The sequence below is a fragment of the Cricetulus griseus genome, chromosome 4, assembly GCF_003668045.3.
Source record: "Cricetulus griseus strain 17A/GY chromosome 4, alternate assembly CriGri-PICRH-1.0, whole genome shotgun sequence".
Taxonomy (NCBI): domain Eukaryota; kingdom Metazoa; phylum Chordata; class Mammalia; order Rodentia; family Cricetidae; genus Cricetulus; species Cricetulus griseus.
In genome coordinates, this window is record NC_048597.1 from 209,195,322 (window position 1) to 209,207,908 (window position 12,587).

General features: G+C 36.5%; 1 protein-coding gene across 2 annotated transcripts in view; it reads left to right on the plus strand.

Moving 5' to 3' along the window:
• Positions 1 to 12,587, plus strand: part of Stag1 (stromal antigen 1) — a 298,555-nt gene that overhangs the window by 208,443 nt on the left and 77,525 nt on the right. For both annotated transcript variants that reach the window (XM_027414298.2, XM_027414299.2), the window contains one exon: positions 5,894 to 6,001. In XM_027414298.2, coding sequence (XP_027270099.1) covers positions 5,894 to 6,001 — 108 coding nt within the window. The remainder of the gene's footprint in view (positions 1 to 5,893; positions 6,002 to 12,587) is intronic.

Genomic DNA, 12,587 nt, shown 5'->3' on the forward strand with positions numbered 1-12,587 from the left:
CAAAGCAGTTGTTGATTCTGACTAGGTATGGGACTTTGTACCTGTTAGGCCTCAAACTCAGGACAAATGGCTGGTAAACACATCAAAGTGTACTCTGACCACCAGTCTCCTTCAATCCCCTTCTGTTACTGAGTCCTGGCTCCCCAGTACTTCTCACCCCCTACCCTCAACCTGTCTAGCCTCTGAGCTTCACTTCCCTTTTCTTCCCCCAATATTTGATGATCCTATTTAACCTTAGCCCTTTGGCTAAGTGTCCTCTTGGTCTCTGGATTCCCAGGTACTCTTTGCTCCCTCTCTTTTCTCTTCCTCTTTGGCTTCCCCACCCCATCCTCTCATGGCCATGTTCAGTCTGGAGCATCCCAGATGCCTCTGTCTATACTCTTCCTCATACCTACAGTAAATCCATACCTTGGAGTAGTTGTGTCATTTTTTTTTTTCATTCAGTACACACTTCCCTCCTTTGGGCTGAGATTTTGTCTAGCTTGAGGTTTTACAGATCTTGTGCATGTTGTCACAGTCTTTGTGACTTTATATATGCATCTTCCTTGTTGTGCTGGAAGCTGGAAAATACTGTTTCCTTAAAGTAATCTATTGCTTCTGCCTCTTAAAATCTTTCCACCACCTCTTCCACATAAATATCTGAGATTTGAAACAGTGGGGTGGCGCATATGAGTATGCCACACTGAGTCCTCTAAAGTTGCTCATTCTCTGCACATTGCCTAGTAGTGGGTCTCTATGCTAATTGCCATCTACTACCAGAAGACACTTCTCTGATGGTATTTGAGTAATGCATTGATCTGTGGGTTTAGCAATATGTAATTAATGAACATTTTATTCCTGTACTGGTTTAACAGAATAATAGTGGTATGTTTTCTCCAGGGTCCATGACCTATCTAATCAAAGGTTCATGACTTCATTAACACTGTTGGGTATGGGCTCCATCTCATGGAGAGGGTCTTAAATTGAATTTTTTAAAAAGTGATTGGTTACTGTCTAGAGAGATGGCCCAGAGGTTAAGAGCACTGACTGCTCTTCCAGAGGTCCTGAGTTCAATTCCCAGCAACCACATGGTGGCTCACAATCATCTGTCAAGATCTGGTGTCCTCTTCTGTCCTGCGGGCATACTTGCAGGCAAAACACTGTATACATAATAAATAAATCTTTTAAAAGAAAAAGTGATTGGTTACTTTCATAACCTTCATGGCACTTTTTGCACCAACGGGCATATCTTGCAGACTGGTTATTGTAGTTCCCAGACTTCAATTAGATTGATGATTATTTTTTCCCTCCTGTAGTATTATAGGGCCTTTTAGCTCTTTGAACACTAGTCAGAAGGGGGTGAAGTTTCCAGTTGAATACCAGCTATATTTTTCCATGTTCTATACCACAAATATGTGATGTCATTGGAAGTTGCTTGTAATGTTTCTAGGGAGGTCTTGTTGGACACAACTCAAAAAGATGTTACTTATTGCCAGTATTGGGTGTTTTATTTGATAGCATATGTTGTCTAGTTGTATTATTGCTCTTCTAATATTCATCATCATTGAGCTTCCTTTTTTCATATTTTTTTTTAGTTTCATACATATGTGTTTAATGTATTATAGTAGTATTTGCTCCCGTCATATCTCCTTTCTCCTGGAACCCCTTCTTCTCAACTAGCCTCAGTGATTACACAGCTGAAGGAAATGACACTTCTACAGTACATAATGCTGGTACATCCTTGGAAGAGATGGCTCTTTATGGGCACCTCTTCTTTCCATGATAGAATGCTGAGTACCTAGTCTTAAGAAAAATCAATGGCTAGCTTTGTGTTCATGATTGAAACTGTCCTGTCATTTTTTGGGGTGGGCAGTATTTCATGACACTTCTCCCCATCCTCTGACTCTTATATTGTTTCTTCCTTCTCTAGTTTCTCTATAGGGGAGATTTCATCATATCTGAGTCTTCCTATTATTATATATGGAAATTGAGGGGTTTTTTTCTATTACTAATTTTTGGATTTTGTAAACTTACTAAATATGTTGTTGATTCTGGAACAGGAAAGATGGCTCAGGAGTTAAAACCATTCTGCTCTTTCAAATACCCAAGTTCAGTTCCCAGCACCTAGTTAAGGAGGCTCTAACCACCTACAACTCCAGCTCAATGAGATCTGACTCGTTCTGACCTCTTTGGGCCCCTCCATTCATGTATTCCTATCCTCACACAGACACATATACATGCACACACATAATTTTTAAATAAATCTTAAGATATATAAAATTCAACAGATTTCACGTGTTTGTTTGTTTGTTTGGGTTTTGTTTTTTTTTCTTTATTCTTGAGACAGGGTTTCTCTGTGGTTTTGGAGTCTGTCCTGAAACTAGCTCTTGTAGACGAGGCTGGCCTCGAACTCACAGAGATCCGCCTGCCTCTGCCACCCGAGTGCTGGGATTAAAGGCGTGAGCCACCACCGCCGGGCTTCAAGTTGTTTTATAATTCATAATTTTTCATTATTTTCCAATTTTTTTGTTCATTTCTCTTTCATTCTCTGTTGTATTTTAATCTTTCCATAAATCACACCAGAGGTTTGTCCATCTTACTATTTCCAAAGATGTCATGTCTTTTGGTGTACTTGTCTCGTGTTTTTTCAGTTATTAAATTTAAAGAAATAAATTTACTTTTAAATATTACCTTGTCTATTTACAAAACTTAAAGTAGAATAAGCAGTAGTTTTATAGATGTTTAGTATCAAGTGTTTTGATTACCTTTTATGTTTTCCAGTTCTTATATTCTATTGTTTATATTTTTGTTTTCCACAAATAATTGATTTAAAAAGCAACATTCATTTCTATTTTATCCTTTTATCTGAGAATGTGTTCTGAATGGTGGTCAGTTTTGAGTATGTTTTTAAAAACAATGTTGTTAGAGGACCAGCAAGATGGCTCATCAGATAAAAATGCTTCCCACCAAGCCTGACCACTAGATTTTTATCCCAGGAACTTTCATTATGGAAGGAGAGAACCAACTCACACAAATTGTCCTAAGAGTGTAGTTGGTTGTTTTTTAACTCTTAGGCTCATCGGTGGGGGGCAACACCCAGCTCCCAAATAAATCACACAGAGGCGTGTTCTTTCTTATAAATGCTCGGCCTTAGCTTGACTTGTTTCTTGCCAGCTTTTCTTAACTTAAATTATCCCGTCTATCTTTTACCTCTGGGTTTTTACATTTTTCTATTTCTGTATGTCTTTCTTTACTTCTTACTCCATACCTGGTTTTGTGGCTAGGTGGCTGGCCCCTCACATTTTTCTCTTTCTCTTGCTCCTAGATCTTTCTCTTCCCAGATGTCTCCTATTTATTCTCTCTAAGTGACAGCTCACCTATCCTTTTCAAACCTTGTTTAGATGGAGGGAAAGTCTTTCTACCATAGACTTAGAAAATAGGTTGCCTAATTTTAAAAATCTCTATAGGATTTTTTTCCCTGAATTTTAATTGGAATAGAAAGAACAAAAAATGTCAGATGTTTTGCAGATATAATTGTGGCCCTCTACCTATGTCTTGCTTAGATCATTGGTTAATCTACTTAACCCTATAGACAATTTTATTAGGCAATGTCTTTTAAAACTATTCAGGCAGGCTCCATTTTAATATCCCATATATGGCTTGTAGGAAACCAAGAGCTTATAGATGGAAGAACTCCTCACTGCCTTCTAGCCCTTATTTTTTTTCTCTGCCTCCATGGACTCCTTCTGTCTTTTTCTTTTAGAACTTTTTATGTTCTTTCTGTGTACCAGTTCATAAACATAATCTTAAAATATATGTTATAAGGTTTTCATAGTTTTCTGAGACTTGATGTGTCTTATTGGCTTCATAAATGTTTCATGATGGGATTAGGACCACTGCCTGCTATTCTAGAATATGCATTTTCAGTTTCTAGTACCTATATGACATCCCACAGCTGTCTGTAACTCTAGTTCCAGGAGATCTGACACCCTTTGACACCCTTTTTGAGCCTCTACATTCACCAGGTTCATATATGGTACACAGACATACATTCAGATAAAGCACCCATACCCATATAAAACAAATAAATAAAAATCTATAAAGGTTTCATTGTTCTCTAACGCTGTTTCATATTTTTAAAAAATTGTGTGTACTGATGCAATTTCACAGTTTCCTAATTTTACCTAGTTTAGTATTTTACTTGATAATGAGTTAAGAATCAAAATCTAGCTTACCATTCTCTTATAGAATGGACATGAAACAGCCTGGCTTTACTTCTCTTGATACATAGGATTACTGGTAAACCTTCCTAAATGACAGACAAAATCTCATCTTATATCCCATTATATCTTTTAAATATTTTTGTGCCATCTGTCAGTTCTGCTGCTTTTTTTCTTTTTTCCAACAAAGTCTTAAACCTGACTCAATCTGGCCTCAAACTCCCTCTTCCTTTCTCAACCTCTGGAGTGGTGGAATTACAACCATAATTCTACATTTGTAGAATGTTTTCCTTTATTTATGAGTTTGTATTTTTCAGATGTAAATTTAAATTGGGTCTTCCTCCCCTCATGTGTTACTTTTCCTGAGGCTGTTTTTCCATTAGGCTGATAATACACAATTTGTTTCAGGAAGCTGAGCCTGATGCCTCTCCTTAAAATTTGGGGGATACAAGTTAGGTGTACGTAGAGATACTTGTCCTTAGCAGTCCTGAAATCTGTCTGCCTCAGTTGTAGTCTTTGGCCCTGAGGATGTGAAATGGATAGATGTACTAGGTTAGTTCTCCTAGACCTAGTGTTCTTTCCAGTGTCTTGATAATAAGAATCCCTGCTCACACTATGCCATCTGTCTCACCATAATGGAACAAACATTGTTGGGGTGGTAGGGAGACTGTATTTAAACACTTCTTGTTTGTCTGCCAGTTTGACATTTATGGTTTTCAGCCAAGACTACAGTTTCTCCTTGGAATTGATTTAACTACAGTACTTTGCTGCCAGGAGCATTCTAATTTTTATTTGATAGATTCCTGAAGATCTTGTATCCTAGGGCATCTATCTACATTTGAGAATCTATGAAATAAAATTGTAACTCTATTATGTTGCCAGAGTCCTGTGCAGCCCAATAATTACATATGCAAATGTTAAGCTATGGTCACATTAATTGTTTAAAAATATGTTAATATGTTAATCACCAGGATGTTTCGTTTGGGGAACAAACTGCTTAATACACATTTTGACCATTTAAGAAACACAGAATTATGAGTAAATGAGTGTCATGACAGAAAAATTGTGTTAGGAAAGGAATGGCTGGGACTGGCAAGATGACTCAGCTCATAAAGAGGTTTGCCACCAAGCCTAATGATCTGAATTGAATCCCAGGGACACACATGGTAGAAGAAAAGAACCATTTCTCACAAGTTATCCTTTGACCAAAGGAAGGCTGTGACTAGCATACACATGGATAAATAAGCAAATGTAGTATTTAAAGGAATGGCTGTGTTTCGAGGGGAAGACTGACATTATAAGTAGGTGGCGTAATACTATTTCGTTCATACAGTTCTGAGAAGAACAGTTACCTAGCATGATTAGTTGTATGAAATAAGGACAAATATATCCATGAAAAATATTTTTATAAAAGGGGTGGGGGGGCTCGTGCACATTTAAAGGGCTTGCTTGCTTTACATATTCTGAGGTATTGACTGTCATTATCCATGGATACTTCACATGGAAAAATGTTGGAATTTTTCTTATATCTGGATTTTCTCAATTTTATGTAGTAAATACATTTACAATTCCTGGGAATTGAAAGTAAGAGAAAACTAAAATCTGTGTTTTCAGCTTTTATAATCACTTTACAAAAATTAGATGAAAGATTGCCTAAATGAATCTGTAGTTCTGATGTTACTTTGTATTTTCAGTGGAAGTGAAGAAGCTCTTTCCAATGAGGACTGTGAAAATGTTTACCACTTGGTGTATTCAGCACATCGCCCTGTAGCTGTGGCAGCTGGAGAGTTCCTTCACAAAAAGTGAGTCAGTTATCTTGCAAACCAGTTCCACTTTTATATGCTTTGTTTCAAGTTAGTAGAAGAGTACTGAAAAGAGATAGCTCAGTTGTTGGAAGCACTCAAGTAGTGGAAGAGAATAGCAGTGACTGAACATAGGACTTAAAATGTCCTCTTCACTGCTTGGAAACTCCCATAGCTTCATAGCCTGTTTCCTGTATGATGGTTCATATCTGGGAGAGTGGTAAAACTTGTGTCGTATTCCTCTTCTGTGAAATCTGAAACATGGTTCTCAGCTGGGTATGGGGGTAGACTTACAAAGTTTATGAAGTTTTGTTTCTTTTCAATATCTCAGCTCATACCTTTGCTGCACGGATTATCTAGTCATGAAGTTGTATCTCCTTGCAAATGTCTCCCATCTTTTCATGACTTCTTTTCCATTCTTTCCTTTGGAATCATTAATGTAATGTATTATGTAGTGATTCTGAGAGTTGTGTATATAGCACAGTTAATATTATTAAGTTCCTTCTAAATTTTGGGTGAATATAGCACTTAACTAAAATGAAATTCACCATTTGATTGTGGATTATTATATCTATTGTATAATTTATTAGTGGATTAATTTATTCTCACAATGTAAACATTCTTGTTCATGCATGTATCTTTTGCTTTGTTTTCATTTTGGGGTTATTTTTGTTCAGACTTAATTTAGTGACTTTGATTGTAGGCAAGAGAAAACCTAAAGGTCCATTACTTATACTAATTTGTGATTATACAGAAGCACGATATGAAATGCACTGGGCAACAGTTGTACATGGATGATTAACTTTGATAATAAGGATGCTTGACATTCCATACAGTATCTAATTTGGTGTTGCAACAGTATTCTATTCTACTACTACTCCTAATGAGAAAAGTTGTTTGCTATGCTAAAAATCTTCCATAAATAGAAGCTAGCTGCCAGTACGTGTTGATAATGAAAGTGAAGAGGAAGAATTCAGGGTTTTCGTTGAATTCATGGTCTCTCGTACATGCCAGGCAAGCATTCAGCTACTAAGCTACATCCCAGCCCCCTTAGGCATGGATTTTAAAGTAGCAATGACTTTGCCAGTTACTCTGACACCTTTGGCTAATAGAATAAAGGAATTAACATATTTATCTTAGGTTATTGTATGCCATGGATGTCAAGAGTATATTAGAGTCTTCCCTTCCTCAGAATTATCACAGTGTAGTTGGCCTCTGTTGTCTGCTTACCTTTGCAAATGTTTTGTGATTTTAGAAAGAATTTATTGTGTCTGTGGCTTCGCTAAGAAGATCAAGGACTTGGTTATATATATATAATCTATTATATGCATATAATTGAGATTATAAGCTATATAACTTGTTAGAAATTGAACATTTATTATATGACTATATTTACTGAGTTTATGTAACTGAGTTTAAAATATTTGCTAGAAATTTTAATTGGAATATTTTACATGAAAATTCAGAATATGTAGCCTCAGCTATGTCTTACTTCTTTGTGAAAAATCAGCCAAATTCCTGTGCAAATTATGAAAGCTTTTTCTATTAATGCTTTCAAACTCCTGTTTTAGAAAAATTCATAGCTGGGCAGTGGTGGCACATGTCTTTAATCCCAACACTTAGGAAGCATAGGCAGGCAGATCTCTGAGTTTAAGGCCAGTCTGTCTACAGAGCAAGTTCCAAGATAGCCAGGGCAATTACACAGAGAAACCTTGTCTCAAAAAGCCAAAAATAAAAATAAAGATTCACATTTCAGTAACTTCGTATTTTATAACTTTATCATTCTTCTACCATTTATATAATAGATCTCAAAGTTCTAATAAACAAGCCATGAAATTTACATGATTAAATTTTGGTGTGCACACATAGACCCAGCTCTTCAGGGGGTTGAGACAAGAAGAGGATTGCTTGAATCCAAAAGTTGAAGACTACACAAGGCTATATAGCAAAAAGCAATTTCAAAAAATTAAATGGGTGCATAGTGCATGCAGTCCTCTATCTTATAATATATAAATACTAGTCATCAAGAATCATCACAAATAGTAAGATGTATCTAAAATGAATATTTAATCTCACCAAAAATTGTACATTTTTTAATGTTTGATGTTATAGTATATTATAATCTCCCCTTTCCTCTCTCCAAACCCTTCCATGTACCTCTTCTTGCTTTTTTTGAAATTAATGGCTTCTTTTTTTCGTTACTGTTTTTAAATGCATATGTGTGTATATTTAGGAAATATATATACACACACTGAGCTGATTATATCAAATTTTGTATATGTATTGTATATATATTATATACAAAGCTCAGTCTGAATAGTGTCATTCATGTATGTTTTCAGGGCTGACCATCAAATTTTGAATAACCAGTTGATGTGCTCATCTCTGGGAAAGACTATTTCTACCACTCCCGGCATTCCTTAGTTGCCTGTAGTTCTTTGTGTAGGGCTGAGGCATTGTGACCTTTCCTCTGTCCATTTAGGCTTGTCTATTGTTGTTGTGTTTGTTCATGTCATGTTTAGGCAGTCATGCTGACAAGACATTATGAGTGCATATTTTTACATTAATAGGACACAGGGTCCCTCATCCTCTGGTTCTTATAATCAGTCTACCTTCTTTCAGAGTCTGAGCCCTTAGATGGTAGATGTACTCATTGGGATTAGAGTCCACAATTTTATTTTGATAGGTTATGGCTTATTGTGATGGTCTCTGTCTGTTACAAAGAGAAGTTTTCTTCATGGAGGGGTAGGACTACATTTCTCTGTGAGTATAAGGACATATATTTAAAATACATATAGTTAGAGATTGTGCTAGCTTAGTGAAGTAAGTGGTAGTTGTATGCTCTCCTCCAAGAATCATAACTTCACTAGTCCTGGGTTTATAGTATCACCATGGTTTCCCTCTCATTGATGGGGTTCTAACGTCATATTAGAAATCTGTTAGTAACTACCAAGGTTTCAGTGCTATTATTGCACACTTAGGGTTATATAACTTGCCATGTCAAATGTGGTGATTTACAGGCATCATTGGCTGCCTCCCTCCACTGGAAATTGACATGGTGCCTTCTGGTATCTTGAAAGCTAGTCCTCAGAGAAGAGGCATTAGAGTCAGTTCCAGTCCAGTGGCCTTTGGGTCCTGTGTCTGAAGTGCATGGAATTTACCTCCCATCTCTTGCTGGCAACCAGGGGTAATACTAATAGCCTATATGTTTTAGCAGTCTCTTGAACAACCTTGACTAACAAAAACAACAAAAAGAAGACTTCTAATGCCTCTTGGGATTTTTGTTAGGTAGCCTTTGGCTCTTGAAGTGTTTTGAAAATTTCATCTAAACTATGTATGTATATTTATGCACATACTTAAATGTATTACAAGGTTTTGTTATTTGTTAAGAGTTAATAGTATAATTCCTTATGACTTTTTCAGACATCCTTACTGTTATCTTGCCCTTCTCCCTCCTTTTTCTTTATTTATATTCTTTCCCTCTCCCTTATCAGAGCTCTCCCTTTTTTTCATTTACCCTGACAGATCACATGTACCTTTCTAGTCACCTCTTATTCCCCCATCCCCTACCCCAGCACTGGTCCCTTTTTACTTTCCTGATTTCTGCAATTACTCTAGGATAGAAAATCACACCTGAAGAGCCTCCAATGGGATAGAATACGTGACATTTTACCTTTCTGGGTCTGGGTCACCTCACTCAATATGATCTATTCTAGTTCCATACATTTACTTTCAGATTTCATTATTTCATTTTTCTATATAATTTAATGATATTAGTGTGTATGTGTACCATACTTTTATTATCCATTTGTCAGTTGGAAAACATTTAAGTTGTTGATAATAATCTAAATTTCTTTGATGTCTGATGTAATGTTTTCATGTTCATTTCTGATTCTGTTCATTTGGGTCATTTCTTTGTTTAGTTGGACTAAGGGTCTGTCAGTCTTATTTCTCAAACAACCGGCTGTTAGATTCATTGATTCTTTGTGGGTTTTTTCCCCTTTGTTTCTATTTCATTGATTTCTGTTCTTTTTTTTTGGGGGGGGGATTTCGAGACAGGGTTTCTCTGTGCTTTGAAGGCTGTCCTGGAACTAGCTCTTGTAGACCAGGCTGGTCTTGAACTACAGAGATCTGCCTGTCTCTGCCTCCTGAGTGCCAGGGTTAAAGGCATGCGCCACTACTATTTTTTTCTTTATTATTATTTCTTGCTGTTGCCTGGATTTGGATATAGGTTGCTCTTGTTTGTTCCAAAATTTTTAGTTGAATCATAAATCATTTATTTGTGCTCTATCTGAATTTTTTTTTAAATTAAAAGCTATGCATTTCCCTTATAGGACTTTCAGTGTCTCCCAGAGGTTTTGTTATGTTGTTTTCATTTTCATTTAGTTCATTTTTTTATTTCTTGATTTATTTGGCTCATTCATTATTTAGTAGTAAGTTTTAGTCTATGAATTTGTTAACTTGAGTTCTGTTTACTGTCGATTTCAAGTTTCATTATACTGTAGTCAGATAGATACAAGGAGTGATTTCAGTCTTTTTTTCTTTTTTAATCATTTGTTTTGTATGCCACAGTATAGTATATTTTAGAGCTAGTGTAGTTAGAGCAGCTTCTGTGTGCTGCTGAGTAGTGTATGTTTTCTTTGCTGTTTGGGTGGAATATTCTATAGTTAATTTGGTATGCTGTCTAATGTTTATTATTTTTTGTCTAGATGACCTGTCTATTGGAGAAAGTGGGGTATTGAAATCATCTAATATTAACTGATTGATTTTCATCTGTGCCTTTAAATCCAGTAGTACTTGTTTTATGAAATTAGGTACCCCAGAGCTTTGTGTATATATGTTTATTATAGTAATGTTTTTGTTAACTGTTCCCTTGATTAGATTGAATGAAGTATCCCCCCTTTATCTCTTATAATTAGATTTAGTTTGAAGTTTTATTTTGTCAGATATTGAGATCCTGACACCTACTTGCTTTCTGGTTCCATTTGATTGGAGTACTTTTTTTTTTTCCAAGAAATTATCTTTTTATTAGTTCAAATTAGAAACAAGCCTAATTCACATGTCAATCCCTGCTCCCTCTCCCTCCCTTGCCCCCCCCTTACCCCATCTCCCCTCTGCTCCCCAGAGAGGGTAAGGCCCTCCCCCATGTGTCCAGGCTAAGAGAGCATCCCTCCACTTGGGATGGGCTCCCAAACTCCTTTCTTAAGTCAGGGATAAATACTGATCTACTACCAGAGGCCACATGGAGTGCTGAGGCCTCCTCACTGACATCCATGTTCAGGGATCTGGATCAGTCCCATGCTGGCCTCCCAGACATCATTCTGGGGTCCATGTGCTCCCCCTTGTTCAGGTCAGCTGTTTCTGTGAGTTTCACCAGCCTGGTCTTGACCTCTTTACTTATCACTCCTCCATCTCTGCAACTAGGTTCCAGAGTTCAGTTCAGTGTTTAGCTGTGGGTGTCTGCCTCTCCTTCCATCAGCCACTGGATTAAGCTCTAGGACAGCATATAAGGTAGTCATCAGTCTCATTATAGGGAAAGGGCATTTAGGGTAGCCTCTCCACTATTGCTTAGATTGCCAGTTGGTGTCATCCTTGTAGATCTCTGGAAATCTCCCTAGTGCCAGATCTTTCCTTGAACCTATAATGGTTCCCTCTATTATGGTATCTCTCATCCTGCTCTCTTCTATTCTTCCCCTGACTCAACTATTCTTAATAGTACTTTATTTTTAAATAATTCTTTCCACAGTCTCTCTGCTATACTCTATTCCTCTCTTTGGCACAATGTATTGTTTCTTGTAATTTTATTTTATTTCTTTGGATTTGACTTGTCAGAGATACTGATTTAGGCTCTTTATATCTTGAAAAGTCTTTATCCTTCTATTATGGCAGACAGTTTTGCTATGTCTATTAATTTAGGTTGGCTTTCATAGCCTTTAGCTCTTGGAATACTTTACTCCAGGCTCTCCTGGCTTTCAAATTTTCCATTGAGAAATCAGCTGTTATTCTGATGCATTTTTCTTTATATGTAACTTGTGGGGTTTTTTATCCTTTTTTTATTTGAATTAGACTTGTGGGGTTTTTTGTTTGATTGATTGTTTCTCTTGTAGCATTCAATCCACTCTGTTATGTATCATTAGTGTTTTAGTGTGATGAGCTCTAGGGGTTTTCTCTTTTGGAATTATCTGGTGTTTATTTTGCTTTTGTCTCTGTGGGTGTGTCTTTCCTTAGTATGGAGCTGTTTTCTTCTATGATTTTGTTGGGATTCTTCTCCTTCACCTATTCCTATAGTCAAAGATTTGGGGGTTTGTTTTTTGTTGTTGTTGGGTTTTTTAGGGTATCTTGTATTTCCTATATGTTCCTCTCCTGGGTTTTTAATTTTTTTCATATTCCTTACTCATATGATCTATATCCTTTTATTTTTAAGTCCTGATACTCTATGTTCTGCTTGATTCATTTTACTTGTAATACTTTCCTTTGAAATTTTTAGTTGATTTACAGGCATTCTTTTATTCCACTTCAGTATGTCTATCTCCGTATTGAATTTCATTCTCATGTCTTGGATTGTTTTAGCCATTAACTCCTTGAA